Source organism: Dendropsophus ebraccatus, chromosome 13, assembly GCF_027789765.1.
Source record: "Dendropsophus ebraccatus isolate aDenEbr1 chromosome 13, aDenEbr1.pat, whole genome shotgun sequence".
In the NCBI taxonomy this organism is placed as follows: Eukaryota; Metazoa; Chordata; class Amphibia; order Anura; family Hylidae; genus Dendropsophus; species Dendropsophus ebraccatus.
The window spans coordinates 22,411,384-22,427,283 of record NC_091466.1 but is presented as its reverse complement, the minus strand read 5'-3'; the positions used below and the strand labels follow the sequence as shown (position 1 = coordinate 22,427,283).

At 41.7% G+C, this 15,900-nt stretch overlaps 1 protein-coding gene across 1 annotated transcript in view; it reads right to left on the bottom strand.

Annotated features, from left to right (window-relative positions):
* Window positions 1-7,984: 7,984 nt before the first annotated feature.
* The window catches only part of LOC138770489 (vomeronasal type-2 receptor 26-like), a 41,165-nt gene continuing 33,249 nt past the window's right edge, over window positions 7,985-15,900 (bottom strand). The window contains exons 5-6 of the mRNA XM_069949595.1: window positions 11,632-11,755; window positions 7,985-8,886 (exon numbers count right to left, since the gene is read on the bottom strand). Coding sequence (XP_069805696.1) covers window positions 7,985-8,886; window positions 11,632-11,755 — 1,026 coding nt within the window. The remainder of the gene's footprint in view (window positions 8,887-11,631; window positions 11,756-15,900) is intronic.

Genomic DNA, 15,900 nt, shown 5'->3' with positions numbered 1-15,900 from the left:
CGGATTTTTGCAGCAAATTTGCAGCGAGATCCGCTTCAGATCCCTGCCCTTTACACTCTTTGGGCAGACAAACTCGCAGCAGGATGGACATCCTGCTGCGAGTTTATCAGCAACCTGCCCTGTTAACTTCCCGGCCGTCAGAGTGTATACATCACCTGCTCTCCGCTCTGGCTTGCTTTGTGGCTCTCGGCGTCTTCACGTCCCGCTCAGCCAATCAATGCGCTGAGGTGGGGCAGTGCACTGATTTGCCAAGCGGGCCCTTCCGGGAACCCCGAAGCAAGCCGAAATATGGAGAAGTTGATGTATGCGCTCCGGCAATGGGCGTTAACCGGGCGGGCTGCTAACAAACTTACAGTGGGATGTCTATCCTGCTGCGAGTTTGTCTGCCCATAGAGTGTACAGGGAAGGGATCCCCAGCAGCTCTCGCTGCGAATTTGCTGCAAAAATCCGCTGCATGATCAGGAATGTGATACATTAATATTTTGGGTGATTACGCACGCGGCAATACCAAACATGTTTATTTTATTTATTTTTATTTATAACATGGGGAAAGGCAGGTGAATCAAACTTTTTTTTAGGGGAGGGGGCTTTTTATTAATAAAAATACTTTTTTTTTTTTACACTTATGCTAGAAGCCCCCCTGGGGTTAGGGTTATTCCCCCTGGGGGACTTCTAGTATAAGTACACTGATCTCTCATTGAGATCTATGCAGTATAGATATACTGCATAGATCAATGAGATCGGCACTCTGCAGCCGAAAACAACCGAGTGACGAGTCGGGATCAGCGACATTACGGCGAAGACCCTGGCCGGGTGAGGGCACGGGGATCGCCCCTCCGATAACGCGTCGCTGGGGGTGGTGGTGTGATCCCCCCACTAGACACCTGGGAACTGAAACTGACATGTTGTTTTTTTGCAGCGCCGCTCGCGACCCAGGTCTGAGTGTATACTATGTGTATACACTACGGCTGGGATTCCCTCAGGTGCAGCACAGTGTAAGTAAAGTATTAATCACGGCCGTGTTGCAAATCAGTAACAACGGCCGTGATTAATACTTTACTTACATTGTGCGGCCACCAAAGAGTTTAGCAGGGGACTCGAAGATGTCACAGAATGGCCCCAGAGTGTATGTGTGTGTGTGTGGGGGGGGGGGGGGGGCTGGGGGCATGTCAGATGGGTATGGGTTTACTATTATTTTTAAAACAGTTTGCTCTTAATTGACTATTTGAAATAGTGGTGCCAAGCTTAATGTACAGCAATGGTATTACTGCTGGAACATACCTGTGAATAACAAAGTCTTGTGATATTGACGGGCGCTAATAATGGTCATGATTAGGGATGAGTGAACTTTTGAAAAGTTCGTTTCGGTTCGATCCGGCGAACTTTCGTGAAGTTCGGATTCGTACGAACCGAACCTAAAACGAACCTTGCTATAACGGCTGAATAATTGCAGCTACAATAGTGGGAGTCTGATAGGGTATAGTTTTGTTTAGTTGCAAAGTGCAAAAATAGTGAACAAAAAATTAGCCAAGGTGTAAGTGATTACACGGGACATAGGACACAAAGTTTCTTGGACCCAGTAGGGTGGAAAACAGACGTTTGACAGTGGAACCAGCAGCAGTAATAGTACTGTATTGGACCCAGTGTGGAGGAGGGGGAGGAGGAGGCAGTAGCACTTGATTGCAAACAGCCCAGTATGGTTGAAAAGTGACTATTGGAGGCAGTGTCGGACTGGCTACTTGGGGCCCACCAGGGAAAATTATCCTGGGGGCCCACCAATGAAGAACCATTAAGAAGCAACATGCTGACCCATTTCTATGCTGATTGATCCGTGTCCACAACTAGTCAAACTACAACTCTCAGAATGCCCTACACTTATAAAGCTCTCAGGGTATACTGGGAGTTGTAGTTCCAGAGAGGACAATCCTTTAACAAGTGATGGTTGTGTAGAGGCTTCTGGTTGCTGCAATCTGAAACAACCATCAGCCCTAAAGATCCATCAATAAATCTATTTACATCACCAGCTATTATCAGGGGATTTTCCATTCAAATATACTAAAACTCCCACCATATCCTGAGGACTGTAGTAGGAGGATCCTAGGTGCATTGTACACTAGAAGCTTTGTGGGAGTCCAGAATACACAGAATAGTTTTGTGGGGGCTCAGTGTATGGAAGTGACCCCAGCACTAATAGGGAATATAACAAAAAAAGAAAATAAAAAATTACACACACATACAGCAATGTAGTTCTGGCATATACAAGTATATATGTATCCTGTTTGTAGGCTGCATGGTACATATATGCTTATATACAGTACACCAGCACTACGTTGCTGTATGGTTTACACATGTATTGGAGTGGTACATTAGAATTCCCATTTTTCTCTGGTTCGTACTGGTGTTGGTTGGTCTGAGGGGCTGTTTGTTACATCATGGTCTCCTGGTTCTTATCATGTTTAGTGTTTTTTATCTCTTGGTGTTTTTTGCATGTTGTGTACTATTTAAAATGATTTTTTTGGCTACTACATTAGTGGAGCGCTGGTGTCTCTATATGATGGGTCTTTCTCTTTTGATGCAACATATATACACTGCACCCACACACATTATACCTACAGTATACACACACACTGTAGATTCAGACACACAACTACACATATATACCCTCTGCACTACCACACATTATACCTATATATACACACTGTAGATTCAGTCACACACACACACACACACACACACACACACACACACACACACACACACACACACACACACACACATGCCCTCTGCACCCCCACACATTATACCTGTATATACACACACTGTAGATTCAGTCACACACACACATATATACCCTCTGCACCCCCACACATTATACCTGTATATACACTCTGCAGAGTCAGTCACACACACATATATATATATATATATATATATATATATATATATATACCCTCTGCACCCCCACACATTACACCTGTATACACAACCTGCAGTCAGTCACACATACACATGTATACCCTCTGCACCCCCACACATTATATCTGTATAAACACACTGTAGATTTAGTCAAACATACACATATATACACACACTGCACCCCCACACATTATACCTGTATACACACACTGCAGAGTCAGTCACACGCACACACACACACACACACACATATATACCCTCTACACCCCCACACATTATACCTGTATACACACCCTGCAGTCAGTCACACACACACACACACACACACACACACACACACACACACACACACACACACACACACATATATATACCCTCTGCACTCCCACACATTATACCTGTATACACACCCTGCAGTCAGTCACACATACACATGTATACCCTCTGCACTCCCACACATTATATCTGTATAAACACACTGTAGATTTAGTCAAACATACACATATATACACACACTGCACCCCCACACATTATACCTTTATACACACACTGCAGAGTCAGTCACACACACATATATACCCTCTGCACCCCCACACATTATACCTGTATACACACCCTGCAGAGTCAGTCACACATACACACATATATATCCTCTGCACCCCGACACATTAAACCTGTATACACACCCTGCAGAGTGAGTCACACACACACACACACACACACATATATACCCTCTGCACCCCCACACATTATACCTGTATACACACACTGCAGATTCAGTCACACATACACATATATACACTGCACCCACACACATTATACCTATATACACACACTGCAGTCAGTCACACACACATATATACACTCTGCACCCCCACACCTTATACCTATATACACATGCTGCAGTCAGTCACACACACATATACACTCTGCACCCACACACATTATACCTATATACACACACTGCACCCCCCCCACACACATATATATATATATATATATATATATATATATACATACACACTGCACACCACACACTATTATATCTATATACACACACTGCAGATTCAGTCACACATCACACATACAGTATAGTCACCGTGCACCTCCAGTCACATGTCAGACCTCCCATTACCACCATACCTGTGGAGCTTTTTCTCTTCAGACCCCAGGACAGCAAAGGGGGGAGGGGGAGCTGACTGACCTCTGCCTGACTTTTCAGTGGCAGCCACATCTGACCTCCTGGGCGCTGCTGATAAGATCTTCTTTCCCTTCTGTCTAATCAGGACGCTGATGAGGAGAAGAGCAGCCAGTGCTCCTGTCATAGCTGCAGCCTCCTGCTCCTCCTGCACATCCCGACAACGGCATCTATGGGAGGGTGAGGAGAACCTGCCTGCTGAGGCCCACTGAGGGCCCTAGGAGAGCTGCCCACGGATTTGCCTGTAGCAGGGGGCCCTGGAACTTGCTGTCATCTGGCTGGGAAAGATCAACCAGGGCCCAGTCAGATGACAGCAGCACACACTGCCTAACGCTGCTCTGCAGGGGCCCACCAACAGGCAGGAAGGGGGAGGGGCCCACCGGCGAATCCCCCGGCTCCCCGGTGGCCCAGTCCGAGCCTGATTGGAGGAGGCGGCACCACTTGATTGCACCAAGCCCAGTATGATTGGGAACAGACTGTTTGAGGAGGAGGAGGAGGAGGCAGTACCTGATTGCACCCAGGCCAGTATGATTGCGAACAGACTATTCATAGAGGACGATGGTCAGCCTTCGAGTGGTGGCCTGGGATTCCTCGCTGATAATGTTGGTTACCGCAGTTTCCAGAAGACGGATGAGTGGGATGATGTTGTTGTTGCCTGCTCACAGAATCGAGTCCTCAAAAGGGATCAACAATTGGCACGACATGTTCGAAGAAACCTGTGCACTATGAGGTTTGTCACATGTGCCATACAAGGTGTATGACGCAGCCCTCCCTGCTGCACTGCAGAGAAAAGGTTCCTCCCTTTGTGGGCTACAACACTTTCCACCGTTAGTTGACCTTGGCTCAGCCATTCATATATCTCCTACCTGATGGTCCAGAGGAGCTCCTGCCCACTGTGGCTTCTTTCACCCAGGCTCACAAAATGGAGGACAGCCTGAGAGTGCCAGTCCTGACATCATTGGTAAGACACCGGGGCAGGTAGGACTGCAGTCAAAGCAATGGATGGTTGCAAGCTGGTGGAGGCAGAACTTGTGCAGAACTGGCTCCCTAAAGCACCGGGGAGGAGACAGTGGCAAGAATGGGCTAACTTTCTGGTGGTCTTCTGGGGGAATTTTGACCCAATGGGCAGTAACAGACATGTACTGCCCTTGCCCATAATTAAAGGAGCAGACATCAGCACTGGGGTGCACGGTCTTGGACACCAAGATACCCAATGAGTCGCCAACATTTTTCTACACAACTGTGCAGTGATGGGACAGCTGATGGGACTTTTTTTTTGTTTCTGGGAAAGTGATGGGACTTTTTTTTTGGACTTTTTTTTTCAGTGACAATGAGGGGACTTTTTTTGGACTTTTTTTGTTTCTGCGACAGTGATGAGATTTTTTTTTTGGACTTTAAAAAAGAAAAACTTTTTGTTGTTGCAGCTAAACGGGGTTCTTCTATTTTTTTTACCTGATTGTAAACATATGTACTGATTATAGTATAATTTTGCGTCGCCGTTTTACCAGATTCATTACGAACTTTTCCTTAAGTTTGTAACAAAACTGGTTTGTAATGGTTCGGTTCGCTCATCCCTAGTCATGATCAATATTAGCAGATGCCAATAAAGCAAGATGGCAGCCTTTGGCTATGTTCACACAATGTCAAAATTAATGAAAAAGCTTCCGATTTTCATATTTAAAAAAAGCGATTTAACTGACTGCAATGGCAGTGCATTGAAGTCAATGAGAAGACAAACGTTTAATGCAAACAGTGTATTGAATAATGGACGTTTTTGCCGCGGATGTCAAAATAATGAACATGATCATTATTTTCGGGCGTCTTTTGCAAACAGCGGCCGTTTTTATTAGTAGTTCACACACAGTTTTTCTTTTCTCACCGTTCTTTCTCCGTTTTTACTATTAAATTTAATGGACTTTTTAATTAAGCCGCATCCAAAGGCCAATTAGCAACTGCAAACTAGAATAATGTACCAGCAGCCGTCATTGCACTAAGAAGAGGCCAGGCAGCTAAATAATGTTGGTTGAATTTTAGGGAAATATTTGATTATAAGGGTTTTCAATACAAATTGTCCATTACTGTTTCTTGCACTAAATCAATAAAAGAGCCCCTACTTACCCCAATGGCTTCCACTGTCCCATCATGTTTAAACAGGTGAAAGGTAATATAGGTTCCTTGGGCAGGGGACATTTAACAGTACTGTATGCTAGAGATGCAAAAAGTGTCCCTAGCTTACCATCCCTATACTACTTTCAGCCCTTTCTGCCCCTACTCTAATAACATAGGACACCATGGCAAGAGAAGCACAGAAAAAAGGGAGATGATCACAGCATAGTGCGACCCTGAGCACATAGGGGGTAACGGTCACAGTCGCATGCCATTACAACTGGCCACATCTGAATATCTTTAAAAACATTAGGCACTCAGAAATCCCAGATGATTTTGTCTAGTAGGGAATGGATAAACTGCAAAGTGAACTTTATTGGCATAGAAAGGATCCAACTGCTTAAATCTTGACAAGCCAAAAGTTTTGATCACCAATCATCACCCATCCAGTCAGTACATCTAATAGCTTTTAAAATCTTAGAAAAGGCAGAGACAGAAACGATGAAAACTACCACAACATTTTGCACATAGAGAAAATAGTTAAAATATCTTCTCAAGTTTACTGTTTGTCATATTTTCCCAGATATTAAGGATTTTATTGAATTTCAAATGATAAATGATACTTTCCCTGCCTTAAGCTGAAAAAAAATGAAAAAATAAATAAATCATGATGTACTTGAAAAAAAAAGTTTGGTATTCTTTCCAGTCTGGAGAGCAGTACAGCTGATGGTACTGTCATTTGAACCACTTCCAATCAATGGGACTTATGCTAATTTTGTTACTCTTCATTTTTTATTTATTTATTTTTACTTCCTGACCACCCCCATTCGTCAGAAATAGGCCAGAGGGGCTTGGGAAGCGATTGTTATGAGATAGGAATACCCCTTTAATTATGGAGGGGGGGGGGGGTTGCTGTTCATGCAGGCACAACTTCTGTGACTCAGGCTGGGTTTGCACTACATTTTTGCAATCCGTTTTTTTGTGTGTTGCATTTGTGTGAATCCGTTTTTATAACGGAAAATGCGGTTAACTACATTTCTGTGTTCACTAAAAAAGAACTGTTTTTTTTTTTTTTTTTAAAGAACACAAAAAATGAGGTTGACTACTCTGTGTAAATAAAAAAATGGATCTTTTTTTTGTTTTTTTTTTATAATGGAAGTCAATGGAAAAACTGATCAAAACGGATGCACAGAAATGTATCAATTTTTTTCACAAAACAGATGGCAAAAAGGTAGTGTAAACCCAGCCTGAGTCACAGAAGTTGTGCCTGCATCAACAGCGTAACCCCCCCCCCTTCAACTTCTGTGACTTTGCATTTGTGTGAATCCGTTTTGATATGTTTTCTCTTTGACTTCCATTATAAAAAAAAACAAAACAAAAAAAAAGGATCTTTTTTTTTTTTTTTAACGGACACAAAATGCGGTTAACTACATTTCTGTGTACATTAAAAAGGAACTTTTTTTTTTTTTTAAAGGACACAAAAAATGACGTTGACTACTCTATGTACATTAAAAAAAAAAACGGATCTGTTATCCGGTATGATCCGTTTTTTTTTTTTTTTTTTTTTAATAATGGAAGTCAATGGAAAAACTGATCAAAACGGATGCACACAAATCTATTTTTTTTCACAAAACAGATGGCAAAAATGTAGTGTAAACCCAGCCTGAGTCACAGAAGTTGTGTCTGCATCAACAGCGTAACATGTAACATGTATTTGCATAATAATATGGACAGGTGTTTAAAAAGTCATTTAATAATTTTCAATCACTTGTCATTTCTCTTTAAATGTTTAATAACATTTTGATCCGATCTAATAAGTATAATATAGCATTTAGGTAGAAAAATTAATCCCAGTAATCCAGCACTAGAGGTAAGGATGGCAAATATCTCGACTGCTACAACATATTTCCCTTTGCTGCTTAAATAGGCTGGAATAAAGGACATCCAGACACTGCAAAACACCAACATACTGAATGTAATAAATTTGGCTTCATTGAAAATATCGGGTAGATTTCGAGCTAAAAAGGCAAGGATGAAACTTGCAATGGCCAAAATTCCCATATATCCTAGAACACAATATAGTCCAGCAAAAGAACTGTCCTTACATTCCGCTAATATTTCCCCTATGTTGTCAGCCATGTTATAATATGGAAATGGTGGAGATTTTCCCAGCCAAAAAACGCATATTAAAAATTGAAACATAGTACAAAATAGTACAATACAGTTAGGCCATCGGGATTTAATCCATTGATTTAGTTTGCCTCCTGGTCTAGTGGCATTAAAGGCAATAAAAACTACTATGGTCTTGGCCAAGATGGAGGATACGGCTATGGTGAATGTTATTCCGAAGACTGGGCGCCTAAGTAGACATGCCATATTGGTGGGAAGACCAATGAACAGGAATGGGCACAGAAAACACATCTTGAGAGATAAGAGGAGGATATAACTAAGATCTCTGTTGTTAGCTTTTACAACTGGAGTGTTTCTGTACTTGAGAAAAATTACTGTAACTGAACAAGTCATCATAAACAATGTGACAGATGCCAGAGCCAAACATGTTCCGAGAGGTTCTTCATAGGATAAGTAAGTTACCACCTTAGGAATGCACATGGCCTTTTCTTCATTTGGCCATTCAGTTATAGGACATTTGGAACACACGTCCATGTCTGAAAAGGTATAACTTTGTTAATAAATGACAATAGTGGTGATAAATATAAAACTACAGTATATATTTATAGATAATAATAATAATAATAATAATAATAATAATAATAATAATAATAATAATTATTATTATTAATATTATTATTATTATTATTATTATTATTAATATTATTATTATTATTATTATTATTATTATTATTATTATTATTATATATTTTTTTGCTTCTCTTTAGAAAATAATCCCACTCATGCCTTTTATGTAGACGTAGAAGAGAAGGGACATAGATGGGTTTTTTACAGTGCTAGCAATATAAGGCTATGTTCACACACACACAAAAAAAAAAAATGCTGTTGTTTTCCAGTAAAATAATGAGCGTTGTTTTCATAATGCAATGATATGCATTGAAGTCAATGGAACAAGGACCGTTGTTTTTTTACACAATGTATTGAACGGCGGTCGATCTATTGACTTCAATGCCTATCACTACAGTATGACAAGTTTTAATGGAAAACAATGTCCGTTCTATTAAAAAATAGTACATTGTGTAAAAATAGCCTTATACAGTTGCTAGACTGCAATAAGAGACACGCTCACCTTTTGGCCTGATGAAGGGACAGTTACGTCCCAGAAACTTTATAAAACTTTTTTGTTATATAGCAGCGCCACTCCTGATGTTTTTATTATTATTTTTTTGTATTTGTAAAGGAACAGTATGATTACAAATAGAATCCCATTCATTAGTAAGGCCCCCCAGTCGCTGGCGGGGTGCAACTGGCAAGGAAGGTTTGATAAAAAAAAGTGTTGTATGCTGCATAGACCTCTGTATGAGTCCACCAGTTTTTTGTTCATCTTGTTTGATCTCATGTTTATTCTTATATTCAGTTGCGATCATGAGACAATTTTTGTAAATGTTATGAAATAAGATCAATGATGCAACCATCGTGAGGTTTTGATTTGTGAGGTTTGAGTTAAAATAAAAAAAAACGACAATGAGAGGATATTGGTGTATGCAAACAATTATTATTCAGGAAAAAAAAAAGTATACCTATATCTGATTGTCAGATGGCGGCAAAAGTTGGCAGTTATTTTTCAGGCAGATATGTTTATTATTACAGGTGTAGACAATGGCATAGAAAAGGCTCTCAGGGGCTACTTTGGGTAATGTATCTTCTGGTGAGAGATTGTTGAATGCTAGATACACCTATACGTTAATAAATGAATACTTTATAAATTATGTATGCAGCTTTTTTCACAACTAGAATGCAGTAATTTGGTTGTTAACCCCTTCACGTCATATATATATATATATATATATATATATATATATATATATATGAATGCACGTTCCTGCTGCAGATACCCCGTGCAGCAGGAACATATATATACGTTCCTGATTTTGAGGGGCTTCGATGTGTTCGGGACCGCTGCAGTGTGATCGGCCCCGCACACATCAGTATCCCGGGAGCCGAGGGTAACGACAGGCAGCTGCGATCCCACAACTGCTTGTCATTACTCCCTTAAACGTTGTAATCTTCAGCAATCATGGCGTTTAAGGAATTCAATGACAGGTTAAGCACTTGTGCCAATGGCGGGGGTAAGACACCTACCTCCGTCCTTTCGGATGGAAGCTCTGTGCATAGAGTCTGCTGTCAGGCTGACTCTATGCACATATCGCTGATAATACTGATCTTTGTTATGCTATGGTATAGCATTCATCGGTATATGCAATCCAATGATAGCATGTTTAACTGTAAAATAAAAGTGTGAAAAAAAATATATAAAAAAGTTTTTAAAAGTATTAGAAGAAAACCTTTAAACTCCCCCCCCATTAAAGTTTTAAAAAACCTCCTTGCCCTTATAAAAATATATCAAAAATCACACAATGCATTTTTTTTCTTTTGCAAATAATCTGTATAATCAATAAATTTCACAAAACATCAGGGCATGGCATATTCACCCATATATGTGCTCAATAGTCCAGATGCTGACACAAGAGCGAAATTGTCCATGTGCTCAATATCAAGCTGCAGTAATCTCAATGAAGGTGAACGGTGTCGCGGCTGCGAACACCGAAGATTGCGACGTTTCAAGGAATGAACCTCTTTTTCAAGCAAAAAAGGAGGATCATTCCTTGAAACGTCGCAGTCTTCGGTATTTGCAGCCTCAACATCGTAGATGACTGCAGCTCCATATTGAGCACATGGACAATTTAGCTTTTGTGTCAGCATCTGGACTATTGAGCACATATATGGGTAAATATGGCATGCCCTGATGTTTTGTGAAATTGGTTGAAAATACAGATTATTTCCAAAACAAAAAAATCCGCATTGTGCGATTTTCTGTTTGTTTGACTTACGAGGTGCAAGCCCTTGTTTACATAGCCCCACAAGAGTGCAGCAGTTTTGTTCCTTTTTTGGACCCATTATAAAAATAAGTAAAATAAATAAATGAATAAGCATATTATATATTGTAGCGTGCATAATTGTCAGATCTATTAAAATATAAAAATATTGTTCCTGCATGGTGAATGGCGTAAACGAAAACAAGAGATCATGGTGGAAAAAAGGACACCCAAATCAGCCCTGTAGGTGGAAAATATAAAAGAGATATGGCTCTTAGAAGGCGAGGAGGAACATTGCACTAATTTGACCAAGATATCTGGGCACCAATGACCTTGGTCATGAAAGGGTTAAAGCAGTACAGAAGAAAAAGACATTTGCTACTTCTGTGTTTCTAGTTCACTTACTTGTGTTATTTGAAATCTCACCCTCTGAGCAGGGGACACATATATAACAGCAGGATGAAGATGATTTTTTGGATGATTTTCTATAGCCAGGGAGGCACGTTTCGCTGCATGTTGAATTCGGTGTCTGGGAGTACGAATGAAATGAGAAAAGATTCTTAAAGGGGAACTCCAGGTAGAGGTTAAAAAAATAAAACTTCTGCAGAAGCACAAAGCATTACTTACCTATCTTTCATTTTTGAAACTACCAAAAATCCATTTGTTTGGGGGGTTTTGTTCTGTTTTGTGTTTTTGCACTTCCTGGTTTATCAGTTGTGCACAGTACTACAGGTTCCACAATGCAATGCTTTCCCTCAGCTGTTCATCACAGTCCTCCACCATGTCTATTCCCTGCCCAAAGCTGTTGCAGAACATCTAGGCTTTGTTCACACATTGCAGTTTCATTGTGTTAGTGAATTATCTATGAATTCATTGTGGTCCCACCAACACAGCACACTGTATTCTCTACCTGTAACAACACACAGCACGCTGTATTTTCTACCTGTAACACCACACAGCATGCTGTATTCTCTACCTGTAACACCACACAGCACACTGTATTCTCTACCTGTAACACCACACAGCACGCTGTATTCTCTTCCTGTAACACCACAAAGCACACTGTATTCTCTACCTGTAACATCATACAGCACACTGTATTCTCTACCTGTAACACCACACAGCAGGCTGTATTCTCTACCTGTAACACCACACAGCACGCTGTATTCTCTACCTGTAACACCACACAGCATGCTGTATTCTCTACCTGTAACACCACACAGCACACTGTATTCTCTACCTGTAACACCACAGAGCACGCTGTATTCTCTACCTGTAACACCACACAGCACGCTGTATTCTCTACCTGTAAAACCACACAGCGCACTGTACTCTCTACCTGTAACACAACACAGCGCGCTGTATTCTATACTTGTAACAACACAGAGCACGCTGTATTCTCTACCTGTAACACCACACAGCACGCTATTTTCTCTACCTGTAACACCACACAGCACGCTGTGTTCTCTAACTGTAACACCACACAACACACTGTATTCTCTACCTGTAACACCACACAAAGCGCTGTATTGTCTACCTGTAACACCACACAGAACACTATATTCTCTACCTGTAACACACAGCACGCTGTATTCTCTACCTGTGACATCACACAAAGAGCTGTATTCTCTACCTGTAACACCACACAGCACTCTGTATTCTCTACCTGTAACACCACACAAAGCGCTGTATTCTCTACCTGTAACACCACACAGCACGCTGTATTCTCTACCTGTAACACCACACAGCACGCTGTATTCTCTACCTTTAACACCACACAAAGTGCTGTATTCTCTACCTGTAACACCACACAGCACGCTGTGTGCTTAAGCCATGATTAAGGGACCATGTTCTCAAACGCGTCGGCATGTTTTTTTTTTATTGCTGTTTGGATTTTCAAGAGCATTTCTTAATAAAGACTTTATTTTTTACTTTGGAGCTGTGAATTTCACCTTTTTGCACATTGCCACCGGAAAATGGCCCGAACTCCTTGTCTCCACCTGCTCCAGATCTAATGAGGACCAGCACTACTGGTTGCTGTACACATGGTGAGCTGATCCGTTTACCTACACGCTGTATTTTTTGCCTGTAACACCACACAGAGCACTGTATTCTCTACCTGTAACACCACACAGCACACTGTATTCTCTACCTGTAACACCACACAGCACACTGTATTCTCTACCTGTAACACCACACAGCACGCTGTATTCTCTACCTGTAACACCACACAGCACGCTGTATTCTCTACCTGTAACAGCACACAGCACGCTGTATTCTCTACCTGTAACATCACACAGAACATTGTATTCTCTACCTGTAACACCACACAGCACACTGTATTCTCTACCTGTAACACCACACAGCACACTGTATTCTCTACCTGTAACACCACACAGCACACTGTATTCTCTACCTTAAACACCACAGAGCACACTGCATTCTCTACCTGTACCAACACACAGCACGCTGTATTCTCTACCTCTAACACCACACAGCATGCTGTATTCTCTACCTGTAACACCACACAGCACACTGTATTTTCTACCTGTAACACCACAGAGCACGCTGTATTCTCTACCTGTAACACCACACAGCACGCTGTATTCTCTACCTGTAACACCACACAGCACGCTGTATTCTCTACCTGTAAAACCGTACAGCGCGCTGTACTCTTTACCTGTAACACAACACAGCGCGCTGTATTCTCTACTTGTAACACCACACAGCACACTTTATTCTCTACCTGTAACACCACACAGCACGCTATTTTCTCTACCTGTAACACCACACAGCACGCTGTATTCTCTACCTGTAACACCACACAACACACTGTATTCTCTACCTGTAACACCACACAAAGCGCTGTATTCTCTACCTGTAACACCACACAGAACACTATATTCTCTACCTGTAACACACAGCACGCTGTATTCTCTACCTGTGACACCACACAAAGCGCTGTATTCTCTACCTGTAACACCACACAGCACGCTGTATTCTCTACCTGTAACACCACACAGCACGCTGTGTGCTTAAGCCATGATTAAGGGACCATGTTCTGAAACGCGTCGGCATGTTTTTTTTTTATTGCTGTTTGGATTTTTAAGAGCATTTCTTAATAAAGACATTATTTTTTACTTTGGAGCTGTGGATTTCACCTTTTTGCACATTGCCACCGGAAAATGGCCCGGACTCCTTGTCTCCACCTGCTCCAGATCTAATGAGGACCAGCACTACTGGTTGCTGTACACATGGAGAGCTGATCCGTTTACCTACACGCTGTATTTTTTGCCTGTAACACCACGCAGAGCACTGTATTCTCTACCTGTAACACCACACAGAGCACTGTATTCTTTACCTGTAACACCACACAGCACGCTGTATTCTCTACCTGTAACACCACAAAGCACGCTGTATTCTCTACCTGTAACACCAGACAGCACACTGTATTCTCTACCTGTAACACCACACAGCGCGCTGTATTCTCTACCTGTAACACCAGACAGCACACTGTATTCTCTACCTGTAACACCACCCAGCACACTGTATTCTCTACCTGTAACACCACAGAGCACACTGCATTCTCTACTTGTAACACCACACAGTGCTGTATTCTCTACCTGTAACACCACACAGCATGCTGTATTCTCGACCTGTAACACCACACAGCACGCTGTATTCTCGACCTGTAACACGACATAGCACGCTGTATTCTCTACCTGTAACATAACACAGCGCGCTGTATTCTCTACCTGTAACACCACACAGCACGCTGTATTCTCAAGCTGTAACACCACAGAGCACGCTGTATTCTCTACCTGTAACATAACACAGCGCACTGTATTCTCTACCTGTAACACCACACAGCACACTGTATTCTCTACCTGTAACACCACACAGCACGCTATATTCTCTACCTGTAACACCACACAGCACGCTGTATTCTCTACCTGTAACAGCACACAACACACTGTATTCTCTAACTGTAACACCACACAAAGCGCTGTATTCTCTACTTGTAACACCACACAGAACACTATATTCTCTACCTGTAACACACAGCACGCTGTATTCTCTACCTGTAACATCACACAAAGCACGCTGTATTCTCTACCTGTAACACCACACAGCACGCTGTATTCTCTACCTGTAAAACCACACATCACGCTGTGTGCTTAAGTCATGATTAAGGGACCATGTTCTGAAACGCGTCGGCATGTTTTTTTTTATTGCTGTTTGGATTTTTAGGAGCATTTCTTTATAAAGACTTTATATTTTACTTTGGAGCTGTGGATTTCACCTTTTTGCACAATGCCACCGAAAAATGGCCCGGACTCCTTGTCTCCACCTGCTCCAGATCTAATGAGGACCAGCACTACTGGTTGCTGCACACATGGTGAGCTGATCCATTTACCTACACGCTGTATTCTCTGCCTGTAAAACCACACAGAGCACTGTATTCTCTACCTGTAACACGACACAGATCACTGTATTCTCGACCTGTAACACCACACAGCGCGCTGTATTCTCTACCTGTAACACCAGACAGTGCACTGTATTCTCTACCTGTAACACCACCCAGCACACTGTATTCTCTACCTGTAACAGCACACAGCACTGTATTCTCTACCTGTAACACCAGACAGCACACTGTATTCTCTACCTGTAACA